The sequence below is a fragment of the Salvia hispanica genome, chromosome 1 (assembly GCF_023119035.1).
Source record: "Salvia hispanica cultivar TCC Black 2014 chromosome 1, UniMelb_Shisp_WGS_1.0, whole genome shotgun sequence".
Classification (NCBI taxonomy): domain Eukaryota; kingdom Viridiplantae; phylum Streptophyta; class Magnoliopsida; order Lamiales; family Lamiaceae; genus Salvia; species Salvia hispanica.
In genome coordinates this window covers 44,050,346-44,066,255 of record NC_062965.1, presented here as the reverse complement: position 1 = coordinate 44,066,255, position 15,910 = coordinate 44,050,346, and the positions used below count along the sequence as shown (strand labels likewise).

The 15,910-nt window shown below is 36.7% G+C and overlaps 2 protein-coding genes and 1 pseudogene across 2 annotated transcripts; all 3 read right to left on the bottom strand.

Moving 5' to 3' along the window:
- LOC125197739 overlaps nt 1–6,358 on the bottom strand; it is a 20,516-nt pseudogene extending 14,158 nt beyond the window's left edge.
- Nucleotides 6,359–12,449: 6,091 nt separating this feature from the next.
- On the bottom strand, nt 12,450–13,693 carry LOC125197723. Its single transcript, XM_048096333.1, has 2 exons — nt 13,079–13,693; nt 12,450–12,989 (listed from the first exon to the last, which is right to left on the bottom strand). The coding sequence occupies exons 1-2, from the start codon at nt 13,691–13,693 to the stop codon at nt 12,450–12,452; spliced, it is 1,155 nt and encodes a 384-aa protein (XP_047952290.1).
- An 894-nt stretch (nt 13,694–14,587) lies between these two features.
- LOC125197707 (protein LIFEGUARD 3-like) lies at nt 14,588–15,556 on the bottom strand. Its single transcript, XM_048096332.1, has 4 exons — nt 15,319–15,556; nt 15,127–15,240; nt 14,889–15,046; nt 14,588–14,806 (listed from the first exon to the last, which is right to left on the bottom strand). Exons 1-4 carry the CDS (start codon nt 15,554–15,556, stop codon nt 14,588–14,590), a joined length of 729 nt encoding a protein of 242 aa, XP_047952289.1.
- Nucleotides 15,557–15,910: the final 354 nt, after the last annotated feature.

Here is a 15,910-nt window from a genome sequence, read left to right as displayed (position 1 = left end):
CTCTCCCCTTGCCTCGGTTTTCGTGCCTTGGCACGTGGGAGAATTAGGGTTTTGTTTTGTTCTTGTTCTATCCTAATTCATAGGATTAGATCAAGACAATATTGAGTTTGTGATTGGGTTTCCCTAGATCTCTTCAAGACTATTATTGATTATTCAAGATCCGTCCACACGGATGGATGATCAAGGACTAGGAAATAGGTTGGAAGATTCACGGTCGATAAACCAAGGATCTCCGGGTGGTGCAGCTAGCAACTTCGATCCTATGATGGATCAAAAGGAGGTAACAATCAAATCTACGTCAAATTGCATGATTATGTGTTTATTTGATGTTATATCTATAGATCTATGTTTATTGCATTAAATTGGAGTCGAATGCATAATCACCTAAATAGATCCGTTAAGGACCTGTTTGTTTTCCGTGTCTTCCGCTGCGGTAGTCCCAACAATACTTCCTTAGACAGAAAGCAGAAGTTGATGGAGTCTTCCTCAAGTTCAAACATGAGGTGGAGAATGAGACAAACTGCAAGATCAAGATCTTGAGGACAGATAATGGAGGTGAATACACCTCCAACAGATTCAAAGAAATATGTGAAGCTGCTGGTATTAAACAGCAATTCATCGTTCCTTACACTCCTCAACAAAATGGAGTGAGTGAAAGGAAAAATAGAAGTATCGTGGAGATGGGAAGATGTATGCTCCATGGGAAACAGCTGGCCAAACCTTTCTGGGCAGAAGCTGTGAATACTGCAGTGTTTTTGCTGAATATATTGACATTGAGGGCACTTACAAATCTCACTCCATTTGAAGCTTAGCATGGTTAAAAGCCAAAGGTCAGTAATCTGAGAATATTTGGATGTTTATGTTTCTATCTTACTCATTCAATTGGAAGAGACAAGTTAGATCAAAGATGGAAGGCTGGAATATTTATGATGGGGATTGGTGCCCCTTGCACAGAGGAAGTCATGCATAAACAAATAAATCATGCATCCAGATCTATTTGACTGATTATGGGATCAATTAACCACATGTTAAACAATCAAAATTGCATACTAGAACGCACATAAATCATGCCTAATTCATGATATTCTACAGATTAAGGTTACCGATCTGATTCTCCAAAGAATCGACGATTCCTTGCTCCTTCTCCACATGAAGATCTTCGTACTCGACCACAAATCTTCTAATCTGTATCCCGAACTCAGATAATGACCTTTGGGTGGGCAAAGCTTGTCAGAATCGAAAAGGGCTTGACTAAATAGAAGACAGAATTCCCACCAGAAGGCAATGAAAATTTCCGTCTCCTCTGGAGAGAGGGGCATGAAATTTTAAGCCCAAAAATCATTAAAATGATCTTCTATTTAGTCTCCTTTATATAGAGTTATGATGGGCCAGATTAGGGATCCATGGAGGTTGAACTTGGGCCAAACCTATTGGACTTTTACTAATTAAATTGAGCCCCAATTTAATACAAGTCCAACAGAATATTATTATCAGCCACTACAGTAAAATAATATTGACTGCCCGTCCAATCCCAAATTACGAGTAATCCGGGCTTTGCCTCTTTAATTTATTATTTTCCGTGTTTAAGATATAAATATCCATTAATTAATTTAAGTCTGCCATTTGACTTTAATTAATTAATATCTTTTTCCAAGAGTTGTCTAGTTCAAAATCTTTATTTATTATTCTGAAATAAATTCCAACCGGCCGGGTTTCTAAATAATAAAACCTTTTTCGAACACTTATTGAGGATATTATCAAACAGGACTCACCCAGCACACGATTCATTGCAATAACAATACTAGCACCTCTAGACATTGATCACCACTACCCAAGATATCAGGATTCTTGGATTGCGAAAAATCCGCACCATTTGATAAATCAAAGTAGTGCATAATCAATATCGTTTGCTCAATATTATGTCAACAATGATTAAGAAATAATAATCACCGAGACTTCGTCTTTCGGTAAATAGCAAGAAAGACTTATCTCAACTGTTAGATCCTTCAGTGCTATACCACACCAGTGTCGTTTATTTCCTAAGGTAAGGAAATATGCGGACTGACACTGCAACCTTTCACGATAGGTAGCCAAAGCCTATCTAGGTTGTGAAATTCTATTTCTCTTCTACAAAGAACCGACTGCGTCACCTTCTGTGAACGTCGTTCACGACCAGTCTACTATGTAGAAAAATTAGACTTGTTTGCTTCTTATACATTTAAATGTTTGAGAAACATCTTATAAATGCACAAGCAAAGATCAATGCGATAAAATTACTTCTTCTCGCTTTGGGTTAAAAGTGGATTGTAAAATTTATTGTATACAAGCAGTTTTATTCGTGCAACATTCTCGAAATATGCTTTTTAGTATACCAATCCTAACAATTTATGGGTTATAGCTCACAATCAAAGGCTTATAGAGTGTATTGTCCAGCCGAGAATAAGGTTATTATAAGCAGAGATGTGACCTTTTTTGAAGATAAGAAATGGGAGGAGACAGGAGATGAAAAGGGGAACAATGAAGCTCCAGAAGTGACTGCATTGAAGAGCAAAAATGAGCAAAATGGTGAAGTTGAAACTGAGCTCCTGATTGAGGAATCAATCGACCATGAACCTGTAAGAGGGACCAGGTCACTTGGTGAGATCTATGCTAGGTGTAATGTAGCATTGATCGAACCAGGTTCCATAGAGGAAGCCAAAGCAAAATGGAGAATGGTTGAATGCCATGAAGGAGGAATTGATGATGATCAACAAGAACAATACTTGGGAGCTGGTGGATAAGCCTTCACACAAAAAGGCTATAGGTGTCAAATGGATTTACAAAATAAAGTTGAATCCAAATGGCACAATGAACAAATATAAAGCCAGGCTAGTTGTCAAAGGGTATGCTAAGTAAGTGGTGTTGATTACTCTGATATATTTGCTCCAGTTGCTAGAATGGATACTATCAGGCTATTACTTGTTGTTGCTGCTCAGAAACGATGGAATGTCTACCAGTTAGATGTAAAATCAGCCTTCCTCAATGGTGAGCTAAGTGAGGAAATTTAAGTAAACCAGCCTGATGGTTTTATTGTTGAAGGTCAGGAGGAGAAAGTCTACAAACTCAACAAAGCTTTATATGGTTTAAAGCAAGCTCCAAGGGCTTGGTACAACAAGATTGATGCTCATCTTCAGCAACTCGGATTTCAGGAAAGATTGAGTGAAGTGACTCTTTATTTTAAACAAAATAAGAGTGGTCTGGTTGTGGTGTCCATTTATGTGGATGATCTATTAGCTACTGGAGATGAAGAAAGTGAAATTCAGAAGCTAAAAGATGGATTAATGAAAGAGTTTGAAATGACTGATCTTGGAAAAATGGTATACTTCTTAGGCATGGAAGTTCATCAGAAGAAAGGTGACATTTTTCTATGTCAAAAGAAGTATACCAAGGAGGTGCTAAAGCGTTTCAATATGAGTGAATGCAAGTCAGTTTCAACTCCCGCGAATCAGAAGGAGAAGTTGAGCAGGGGAAGCGAGCAGGAGTCAAAACTTGAAGGTGAATACAGGAAGATGGTGGGATGCTTGATGTACTTAACAGCTACCAGACCAGATATTCAACATGTTGTCAGTATTCTGTCTCGATTTCTCCACTGTGCAAATGAAGAACATCTTACAGCAGCAAAGAGAGTACTTAGGTACTTGAAAGGAACTCAAGGCTATGGTGTGAGATTTATGGAAGTTCAAGAAATGAAGCTGGTTGGCTATGTGGATAGTGATTGGGGTGGTTAAGCAGAGGACATGAAGAGTACAACAGGTTTTTGTTTCTCTTTGGGATCAGGATGCTTCTCATGGAGCACAAAGAAGCAAGAAGTAGTTGCACAATCCACTACAGAAGCTGAGTTTATAGCAGCAACAGCAGCTGCTAAACATGCTGTTTGGCTAAGGAAATTGTTGTGTGATCTGGGCATGAAGGAGAGCAATCCAACAATACTACATGTGGACAACCAAGCAGCTATTGCCATTTCACAAAATCCAGTGTTTCATGGCAAGACAAAGCATTTCAAGATAAGGTTCTACTATCTTAGAGAAATGCAGCAAGATGATGAAGTGAAGTTGAGCTACTGCAAAACACAAGATCAAATTGCTGATGTGTTTACTAAACCTCTTGCTGTGAGCAGGTTCAGTCAACTCATTCATGAAGTTGGAGTGTGTCCAGGGGTCTAAGCCAAGGAGGAGATATGTGGTGAAGTGAATTAGACTTGGATTTGAATTTTAAGTTTAGTATTTCAAATTTAGTATTTCTGTTATTCGAATAATATGTAAAAGCAAGTCTTTGACTTGTTCTCTGCAATATCTTTCTAGTCAAGTTTAGTTGCTATTTTTTAGGAGTCTTATTAGTTGCTTAGTTAGTGGATTAGTTGTTGCAGTACGTGTTTTAGTGGTTAAGCTAGTATTTTTTCTGTCTATTTAAGATTGAGTGATCATCACAAATTAATATTCAAGTTCTACATTCGATCATCTCTCTGTCTTCATCTTTTCTCATATTACTCTCTATTATTCAAAGCAATTTAGAGCTATAATCTCTGCTTATTCAAGTAGATATATTAGAGAAGAGAGTGAGAGATTTGTGAGTTAGAAACCACAAGAGCCAAGGAAATTGAAATCACGGCCTCGCTTAGCAACCCAGAATGTGTACAATGTGAGGCTCACTACCACCGCAGCAGTTAAGATGACGGATTCAAGAATCACTTTCCCTGATCAATTCATTGAATCAGTAATCAATTGAAAACGATGACAAGAAATACAAGTTCAAAAAAATGAGAGAAAAACTGACCATTGGTTTTGGCGCAAGAGCGTGAAAATGGAGAAGAGGAAGTAATTCAGAGGATGCTTCTGGTAATAGAGATGCAACAGCCACACCACTGCAACTCCACACACAAAAACAATTGCCTGTTCACTATGTAAGAGATGGGTTGAACAGAAATGAAACAAGGCCAGATTTGTAACTGATGGGCCCACACAATTGAAAACTTTCGTGGTTGTTCAGTGAGTAAGAAATGAGCTTCAGTTTTGAGTTGGTGGATTTTTGCATTAATTTTTAATTGGCTTTTTTGAATTGAACTGACTGGATTGCCCCTAACACCAATCCAGATTCCATGCGGAAGGGGGGGACTTTAGCTTCGACGAAAAAATTCTAGCAGTTTGGAATGGAACTTGTCTTAACCTTGCAAAAAAATGAAGAAAATGTAGCAGACATTACTTTCCATTGCTAATTGTATCAACAATCAAAAACTACTTCATTTTCCCCACCTCGGTATATCCCTCCAATTTCAAAATATGCTCATTGTCGCTAATCTCACCGCGGTAAGCTCGATCACTTTAGACTGATCCCCCACTTTGATTTGCTTTTAATTCATCGATTTATTGTTAAAATAGGTGCCGCCATTTTCGAGCTCGGATTTCAAGCTGTGGCAGATGATTTTGAGCTTATCGAGCTTCTTCTCGAGCTCAACCATGGAGTCCTTGAGCTTGGAAGCTTCTACACAAAACAACAAAAAAGGGGGCTTACTTCGACAAACCGTGAGGCCGCCGATGCAGAGCTAGGGCATCAAATGTCCTTTCTGTTTGAAGGGGTACTCAATTTGGGGGTGGAAATTGAACAGTACAGGGGGGGCACAGTCGACATTTTGTATTCAACTCTTGAAGCAGTTTTCGATGTTGTTTCAATCAGTAGCCTCTTCCCAAGAAATGAAAATTGGTTATTTACGCACTCAACAGTGCGGGTCAGTTGTATTTGTAGGGCCGCCCAGAATTAAAATCAAGTATAGTGAACATCCTTTTACGACCAAAAATAGACCCAAATCTTACTATATCCAACAAAGTGAACAGGCCCTTAGAATCACTAAAAAAAACTTACTCCTTATTTATAACTAACACAAATGTCGAGACGTTGGAATAAATTAATGATAAATTAATTTAACTTTTTGCTTTTTAGAACGCTTTTATTTGTTAGTGACATATTTAGAAACACAAATTAGTGTTTTGAAATGCATTAAAAAAGAGTTTTGTTTTTTTTTTTTTTGTTATAGTGTATAAAATCAGAGTATTGTGTGTGTGTAAGAATTGTGTAAGTATGTACCTACAAAATAGATGACGAGGAGGAGAATGTGAACCGCCAAACCACCGCGGGTGGTTGCGAAGAAATGCGAAATTGGGTGAACGGTGACAACGACAGCAGCGACGGCGACGGTAAGGAGCAATTGAATGCTGATTATGACGTATACCTTACGAATGAAGGCCCACCGCAGCTCAGGGCTCTCTTGCATCGTCGGGTACAGCCTGCCGCCGCCAACTTCCACGTCAGCTTTCCAGGAACACATCGTTTTACTTTGAATTGCTGAGAGGGTTGTGGGTTTTTAGAGTTTGGGATTGATTGGTATATATACTATGGGATTGGGGTGAGAGAGTTTGGATTTCAAAGCTTTACTAACAATGTTGCATGTCATATTCAGCGTGTCGAGTAATATGTATCCAATATAGTGCAAATGTATGTGTTATAAATATTGCCTACACTATGTAAGGGTGAGTAAAATATTTAAAATCCAAAAATCTAATTTTAAAATAAATTGAAACATACTAAAATTCGGTTAAGAGTTTTTGGATTTTCAAACGTGGAAAAGTAGCAAGTCATTTTGATTATTTGGAGAATCATCTACATAAAATTTAATTCCATAAATTTAATATATTATGTGAATTAAATGTGTAATCTACATGTTCAAATGTGTTATAAGTGCGAATTGCATTAATCCACATTATCACCTGAATATATTTTTTTGTAAATTTATATAGAGGGTTTTGTAGTCCGCGAACTTTGTTATATCATCATTTTAGGTCTGTGAACTTTAAAAATATTTTTGAGTCCGTCAACTACGAGTTAATATCAATCAAAGTAATTTTTTACTATTTCTGAGTACTTTTTATAAATTTTCATATGGAAAAACTTCGAATTTCTTTCTACTTCGAATTTCTGATGTTCTACTTCTAAAAGCATGAATTCAGAATATATATGTATATAGCCAAAATTAATCAAGAAAGGTTGATGTCACAGTTAATGTGAACCTTTAAATTAATGCACATTTTATATTGCATGTTGCTACTACGATAAGGGCTATAAGCACTTTTAACATGGATATAATATAAGTCGATGAAACCTATAGCTAGGCATGCACACGGTTCAAAAACCGCCGGTTCCAGTTTGGAACCGGCGGTTCACGGTTCAAGATTTCAGTGAACCTGAACCGGCCCGCCAAGGATCTAGGCGGTTCCGGTTCTGGTTCAAAAAACCGGCGGTTCTGGCAACGGTTCAAAACCGGCGGTTCCGGCAACGGTTCAAAACCGCCGAGGTCCGGCCAAAACCGCCGGTTCCGGGCCGGTTCGGTGGTTAACTTAATTTTTTTTTTTTTTTTGCATAAACCATTCTTGATTTTCTCATTTATAGAGACATCCTTGGATGTTTTATGTTTCACTTTCAATGTGGGACAAGTTATATTGAAGTATTTTCTTTTATAACTACATGTTTAGATCATTCATTCATCTTTTTCCAATGTGGGATATAAAACTTTCTTTTGTCTTCTACTTTCCTTCATTTTTTGTATTATATATATAAACAAAATAATTATTTGAATATATTCTTGATAGATAAAAATAAACAATGATTGAGAAATATAATTTGTATATAGAAAAATAATTATTTGTATAATAGAAGTAGTTATCATTAGGTTTATACAATTTGCATAATAATTATTCTTTTAACGTGTATAATTGTATTATTAGTTAATGTATGCATAAATTTATAAACATAAGCAAATCGATAATGATAAAGAACTTTTGAATAATAGTTCATGTAATAATATTTGTTTTTAAATTATAATAATAGAAGATAGAGTACTAATAATACTAATATAGACAAAGAATGATGGGAGATCTATCATATATTTTCTTTTATTTGAGGCTTTAATTTTGAAGAGAGTGTATTGGAATATTCTTATTTATGGTTACATATTCTTGGAGGTGTTACTCTTTCTTTCAATGTGGGATAAAAGTTATTATTTATAACCATATGATAGATCTCCCATCATTCTTTGTCTATATTAGTACTCTATATTCTATTATGATAATTTAACAACAAATATTATTACATGAACTATTATTCATTAGTTCTTTATCATTATCGATTTGCTTATATTTAAATTTATGTATATGTTACATAATACTACTATTATACACATTAAGAGAATAATTATAATACAAATTGTATAAGTCTAACAATAACTATTATACAAATAATTATTTTTCTATATATAAATCATATTTCTCAATAATTATTTATTTTTATCAATCAAGAATGTATTCAAATAATAATTTTGTTTATATATATTACACAAAAAATGAAGAAAAGTAGAAGATAAAAGAAAGTTTTGTACCCCACATTGGAAAAAGATGAATGAAAGATCTAAACATGTAGTTATAAGAGAAAACACTTCAACCTATTTTGTCCCACATCGAAAGTGGAACATAAAACATTCAAGGATGTCTCTATAAAAGAGAAATAATCAAGAATAGTTTCATAGAATTCACAAGCCCATCAAATATATATGGGCTATTATGAATTCCTTCTATTCATTTATTTGTAAAATTGTTTTTTAAATATAACAATCAATTTTTATAAATAAAAAATATTTTTTTTTAAAATTTTAATTGAACCGCCGGTTTAACCGTTGAACCGGCGGTTCGGAACCGTCGGTTCTGGTTCCACATTTCTTTGAACCTGAACCGGCCCGCTAGAACCGCCGAACCGTTTGCCGGTTTGAACCGTCGGCGACGGTTCCGGTTCCGGTTCATGAACCGGCGGTTCTGAACCGCCGATTAACCGCCGGTTCGGTTCGATTTGTGCATGCTATATATCAAATCTATATGCTATATCCTCTTGGTTAATTAGAGAAAAATGGCACAATTTCTCCCAACATGATATTTCATCATCACTCTTTTCACTCTAGGAACAACTATTTCCTTAAAATATTATATCTCAGAATATTTACATTGAAAATTACTAAAGTATAAGTTTTCAATATGGTGTTGATATATAACGCATCTACTACCTTGGAACGAAGGAAGTAACTTTATATAAGGTTATACTTTTTTACACCTACGTATGCGTATAAATGCATGTGTTTTAGTTTGAGAATCTTGAATGCTAAATAGAGCCGGAATATATGCAATCGACAATTATCACACATATTGACAAATTTGACAATATTGGAGGGGAGTGTTATATTGCTAACTCATAACTTAATTGCTAACTACAACTAAATAATAGCCATTAGATATTCAAATTAAGGGCTTAGATCATTAATCCTTAAATGTCAATACGATCAACGAAAAACGTCAATAAGGTCATAGAATTAATTCCAAAAAATATCAATAGGGGTATTAATGTCAATTAACTACATGTTTAGTTATAACTAACTTTTAAAAGAAATCCCAAAACTTTAAATTTATATAACATATATCAAATTAAAGATAATTTCATAAGGATTTCAACGATATCGTACATGCGTATGTTCCGACGTCAAAATTTGAAAAAAAATTCAAAAATTTTTATTTTTTCGTACAAGCAGAAATGTCAGCATACTATATAAAATATGTCAATATAATACATGTAGAATGTCAATATAAGCAATGGGTTAACATTCTTAAAGCATTGTGTTGATCTTTTCAAAACACTATATTGACATTTTCATCCAAAACTCTAATTTGGAGTTTTTTTTATCTTTTTTGATTTTGTTAATAAAAACGAAAGTTACACGTAGTAAATTATAGACCACACGTTTTCTAAAATCCTATGACCTTAAATTAGTTGTAGTTAGCAATTAAATGATGAGTTTGCAATTGATCACTCTCCATGTGATTAAATGGTATTTTAGAAAGCCGCTAAATTTTAATTACTATGTGTGTGCTTCTAAAACTTATTATGACATGAGCTGCACCATCTCGTATCAGACAAATTAAGGAACATGAACATGGTGCAATTTTTATTTTTTTGGCAAATTGATATTGCAATTTGCAAATAACGAATCTGATACAGTGTCTAGAGTTTATTTAATAGGGAGTAATACTTTTAATAAATTAGAGCTACATTAATTGCTCCATGTCCACGAATAAGAGTTTTAACTTTTTTTTAACAATAATTTTTAAAAATGTGAAAAAATGTGAGTTGAAACAAACAGTGAAATCATTTATAGAATTAATTTCATAATGAGGAGTGAGTAAAATGAGTTAATAAAATGTGAGACTAATAACAAGACAATGACCTGAAAGAAAAGCAATGCAACATACTCCCTCCGTCCCAGTTTTATAGTCACTTTTTGCCATAAAAGTCCGTCCCACATTTATAGTCACATTTAGAATTTGCCATATTTGAACATCAAATTTTACTCCATTATTCACTAAAATTACACTCAAATGCCATTATCAACACAAAAATAAATCACAAAATAAATCAAAAACATAAAATCCCTTTACCCCACCCCCAACTCCCCCAACCCCCCATTTGAGTTTCACTTCTCTCTCACTCCACCTACCCGTCTCCCTCTATTCCTAATCTAAGGAACCCTAATCGGCTCCTACTATATTCGCCGATCTAAATCCGACGATTACTCACTCCATCTCTGTTCGCTTATCATGGTCGATGAGTGGGATGATTTGCCGGAGTTTGAATCGTTGCTGTCTTACGATACACCTCCCGGAACCCTAATCGTCCCTGATACACCACCGGAAGTCATTGCACGGTGGGAAATCGAACGAGCGGTAGATTTTTACCACCGATCGGGAAATCGACGACGGTTTGAGGGCGTGGACGGGTCTAAGGTCATCGAAGACACTGAGATTCCCCCACCGGCTGAGGTCTTCGACGGATCTGAAACCCAGCCAACGTCCATTGGCTTTGACGTGTCTGAACGTCAACCACCGTTCCAGCCCTATGAAGACTCTGAAACACAGGCTCCGTCAGAGGGCTTTCATGGATCTGAACGTTCACCGCCGTTCCAGCCCTATGAAGACTCTGAAACGCAGGCTCCGTCGGAGGGCTTTGACGGACCTGAACATCCACCGCCGTTCAATCCCTATGCAGACTCAGAAACACCTGAACCATCACTCACCTTTGACGCATCAGAACCTCAACCACAGTCTTCATTAAAGGTGGAGTACACCGAGAATGAAAAAGCAATGTTGTTGATCTTGTTGCCTAGCATGAAAGATCTCCTCTAATCTGAGTATTTTTTCAATTATAAGCCACTCCCTGTGTAGGGTTTGGAGGCTGTTTCAGTTGAATTGATTGAGGGTTATTGTTGCCTTGGCTGTGGTGGTTTGTTTGATACTCCATGATGAAATTTTTCTGATGAATTACATGTGATAATCTGTGTTATTCACTGCATTGGTTGATTTGTTGTGAACTTAGCCACCCCTTAAATGGTTTGGAGGCTCTGATTTGCTCTGTGGCTCCTCTGTGATGAGGCTTTTCTGAGAGTGTTGTATGCTAAGCTATGATTGCTCTGTATTGGTTGGTTTTTTGTGAACTAAGCCACCCCTTTGATGGTTTGGAGGCTTTGATTTGCAAATTTGCTGTCTTTGGTTGGTTTGTTGGCTCTGATTGTATGTTTACTCCTCTGTGATGAAGCTTTTCTGAGAGTGTTGTATGCTAAGCTATGATTGCTCTGTATTGGTTGGTTTTTTAGTGAACTTAGCCACCCTTAGATGGTTTGGAGGCTCTGATTTGCAAATTTGCTGTCTTTGGTTGGTTTGTTAGCTCTAATTGTATGTTTACTCCTCTGTGATGAAGCTTTTCTGAGAGTGTTGTATGCTAAGCTATGATTGCTCTGTATTGGTTGATTTGTTGTGAACTTAGCCACCCCTTAGATGGTTTGGAGGCTCTGATTTGCTCTGTGGCTCCTCTGTGATGAAGCTTTTCTGAGAGTGTTGTATGCTAAGCTATGATTGCTTTGTATTGGTTGGTTTTTTGTGAACTAAGCCACCCCTTTGATGGTTTGGAGGCTTTGATTTGCAAATTTGCTGTCTTTGGTTGGTTTGTTGGCTCTGATTGTATGTTTACTCCTCTGTGATGAAGTTTGTGTGATTATAAGCCACCCCTGTATTAGGTGTGGAGGCTTAAACCTCATGCTGAAGCTTTGCTTAGGGTTTTTTTAAAACAAAACACACACCAATCATGTCTTACACTTGGAGTTCATACAAAGTGCAGTTTCTACCCCAGTAACCAAGCCTAGTTACCATACCCCATAGTGCAGCCTAGTAATCCTAATCCAAAATGAAGTCTATAACCCAAAAAACAAGTTTACATCCTAAACACCAAGCTATTTTGATGCTTATACTGTAAACCCCTTGATCCCAGTGGCCTAGTTACACATCTAAAACATTGAATAGATGTCCTATGTCATATGAGACACCCACATCATTCTCAGGGAGTAGTAGATACTCCAAACTTTCCCTTACCAGATTTTCTTCAACTTCAAGTGATGTAGGAAGCCCCACTGTCCTTCTCAGCCTTTCTTTGTTTAAGTGGGGTATCTTGTAGTTGTTGCCCCCATGCACTTCTAGGATCTTGCTAAAACAACTTTGCAATGTTAAGAAAACATTGTTCAGAGTTTGTGGTGTGAGTTCCTCAAAAGAACTCCAAACATTACCCAATAATTGATCTATATTGGTGGCTACTTTATCATCTTGTAGTGATTGTATGGCCCTAAAAAAGCCAAGGTCCAATACATTTGTGTCTGGGGAGTTTGCTGGTTGGCTAATTAGATGGAATTTAAATCCATCTGAACTTGCAAGAGCCTCAAATTGTGAGTCAGAGGAGTTTAGGTGAGGTTTGGCATTGTCTTGTTGGATATATATCTCCTTGCTTGCATTGGCTGGCCATTTAGCCTTGATTGCTGGAATAATCTGTGCATTATGTGTGAATAAATGAATGAATGGCTAAATGATGACATTACAAATGTCTGATAGGAATGTGAGTTGGAAAATATTGATACCTGATTCAGGAGACATTCTCTCATTGCTTCCTTGTTAACTGATGGGATAGGCTTGGTCTCCAGTGTCCCTCTTGGCCTATTCTTTGACTTCCTTTTGGCTGGAACTTGTTCTGTGAATGGGAATATACCTATTTTACCATCAAAGATGGTCTGCCCATCTGTGCCAAACTGTGGCCTACTTACAGCACACATGAACATCACTTTTGTGATGAATCTTTTTGATTTGCAAGACCTGTAAGGCTCATCCTCATCCGGCAACAGGTAGTATCTGTCTGAAGCCTTTGTCATGTAAAACCATTTCTCATCAATATGAACTGTGTTGAGCATTGCATGGTAAAGAAGCTTCCCTTCATATATGGCTGGCTGAATATGACTAAGACACCATCTCATTCTACTGATTTTATTTGCTTCAGTGAGAGCTGGCTTTATGGCATTTGTATGTGGCCTTATTAGGCCATTCTTTGCCCATCTACCAACTGTGGTCTTGCTCACTTCCATCTTACTAGCAACTTTTCTATAGTAAGATCTCTCAAGAACAGTCAATTCTCTGAACTTATCTTCATCAAAAATTACTTTACCTGTTTTCTTAGTATATCCTGATGCTCTGCTCCTCATGACAACAGGTTCCCCATCTTGAATGTGTTGCTTGGCTATCCCCCATATGCGGGTCACTGTCCTTCTGTGGACTTTGAATCTGTTGGCTGCCAGTGGAAATGAACCATGTGGCAGGACTCCAGTTCTGCATTGCTGTTGAAGGAACTGCACAATATGGTTCTTCTCTTAGCTGGTCAAAGTCTTGCAGCCCCTCGGCCCCTGCTCTGGTTCTGCCTCTGGAAACTGCTCCTGCTCTATATGTGGCTCCATCTGGAGCATATGCTCCTGCTCTGTCTATTGCTCCATCTCTTGCTCCATCTCCTCGGCCCTATGATGAAAATTTTCTGAGGGTAATTTAGCTATAAATACCTTTTGGTTGATTTGTTGGTGGGTGGAGTTCAAGTTGTTGGAATAATGGTGGAGTGAATGTATTTATAGGCATAGTTTAGCTTAGATTTGATTTTGGATTTTTCCCTCCAATTGTTTGTAATGAATTTTTCCCTCCTTAATTTGGAGTTTGAGTTAATGAAAATTGAATTTAGTTCCCTCTTTAATGTGTTGAGATGCTTAGGGCCGAATTTACATGGTTGTGGAATGTGTGAAACAGTTTTTTTCTTTTAACTTTGACATAGCTTAAATGTTTGTAAAGAAAAAAGATTTAACAAGTTGGAAAATTAATAACCATAACTTTACATAATTTAAACAACCAAACTTATAAGTAGAAAAAGACACCATTTTTAAATCTAAAAAGTCAACTCATCTCACTTTCTACCAACCCACTTCATTTATTACACACTCCACCTCTCACTTCATTAATTACACACTCCACCAATTCCTTAAAACCCGTGCCCTAACTAATTGTGACTATAAATGTGGGACGGAGGGAGTATCAAACAAGAAACAACGCAAGTACAATCAATTTCTCTGTCGACGATTAGCAGATATAAGTGCTCGTAAGAATTTCAAGAACATGTTGAGGATGTCAAAGTAGAGTGTGATCGAAGCCCAAATGTACTGCTCGTATTTGTTGCGTTTGATCAAATTATCCGTATCGATTATGATGTAGGCACAAAGGAGGAGTATGAAAAGCCCATTGTACAACATTGTGGAGATTTTTCCCAATGGGAAAAAGATCTGCACGAACACAAACACGAACGCAACATTAGATATGCGCTAGTCAAGTCGAGACTATAGTAGTACAAAGAAATGTCCTGACCTGGAATATGACAAGAAGGACGAGAGTGACAACAACAGTGATCACGAAGGGAACGAGGAAGCTGAAGTCCTCACCTCTCCTCGCGGCCCAGAATGTGTACAACGTAAGACATACCACCACGGCCAGTGTCGCGGCCGCTGCCTCTATTACTATCATCGCTGGTTTTGGTGATAGATTAGATTAGATATGAAAGAAGCAAAAATGATAGATTTGATTTACTTGATTAATTCATACTCACCACTAACAAATGAAACTGCAAGGCCAACAAGTAAGCCCATAAAGAGTGTAAATATGCCAAGCAAAATGAAGTTGATGGGATGCTTGTGTTGGAGAGCAGAGAGTAAGCATATAACTGTGGCATATACAAATCATTAGACTATATTTAATGTTAAATTTTGTAATTATTTAAGAAAAAATTAAATTTTCTCACCCATGAAAACAGATATTAAGATGACTGCGTAAATAGCCCAGCCAGCCCAAGTGGTTCCGAAGAAAAGAGCAATGGATTGGTGGTCCGCGACGAAGGCTGCGACCACGATAGTAGCAATGAGTTGAACGGCGAGGATTGTGTAAACTTTACGAATAAATGCCCATCGTAGTTGTGGGTTTTCTTCCATAGATGGATACATGAGAGCCGCCTCAATATCATCACTCTTCTCGTTCGACATTTTTCACTTCTAATTAATAGGAGTATTTCTTTCTGCTTCAAATTTCTGATGTTCTACTTCTAAGAGCATGAATTCAGAATATATATAGCCAAAATTAATCATGAAAGGCTGCTGTCACAGCTAATGTGAACCTTTAAATTAATGCACATTTCACATAATATAAGCACTTTTTAACATGGATATATATATCTGTATTGTGTAGTTAGTATACGATAAAATTATAGTTTAAGACTAAAATTGTAGACCTGTTCATACTTGAGTTAAAAAATTTAAAATTAATATTTATCAATTAGTCCTGTGTAATATACGCTGGAATTTTACCTGAATTTTAACCATGTAAATGGAGTAGAAATT

Coding starts and splice junctions, on each gene's coding strand:
- LOC125197707 (XM_048096332.1), bottom strand. CDS start 15,556: ATGTCGAACGAGAAGAGTGATGATATTGAGGCGGCTCTCATGTATCCA. Junction 15,241..15,318: donor CTTAATATCTGTTTTCATGG/GTGAGAAAATTT, acceptor TATATGCCACAG/TTATATGCTTACTCTCTGCT. Junction 14,807..14,888: donor TCCTTCTTGTCATATTCCAG/GTCAGGACATTT, acceptor GTGTTCGTGCAG/ATCTTTTTCCCATTGGGAAA.
- LOC125197723 (XM_048096333.1), bottom strand. CDS start 13,693: ATGAGGAGCAGAGCATCAGGATATACTAAGAAAACAGGTAAAGTAATT. Junction 12,990..13,078: donor GAGAATGTCTCCTGAATCAG/GTATCAATATTT, acceptor CATAATGCACAG/ATTATTCCAGCAATCAAGGC.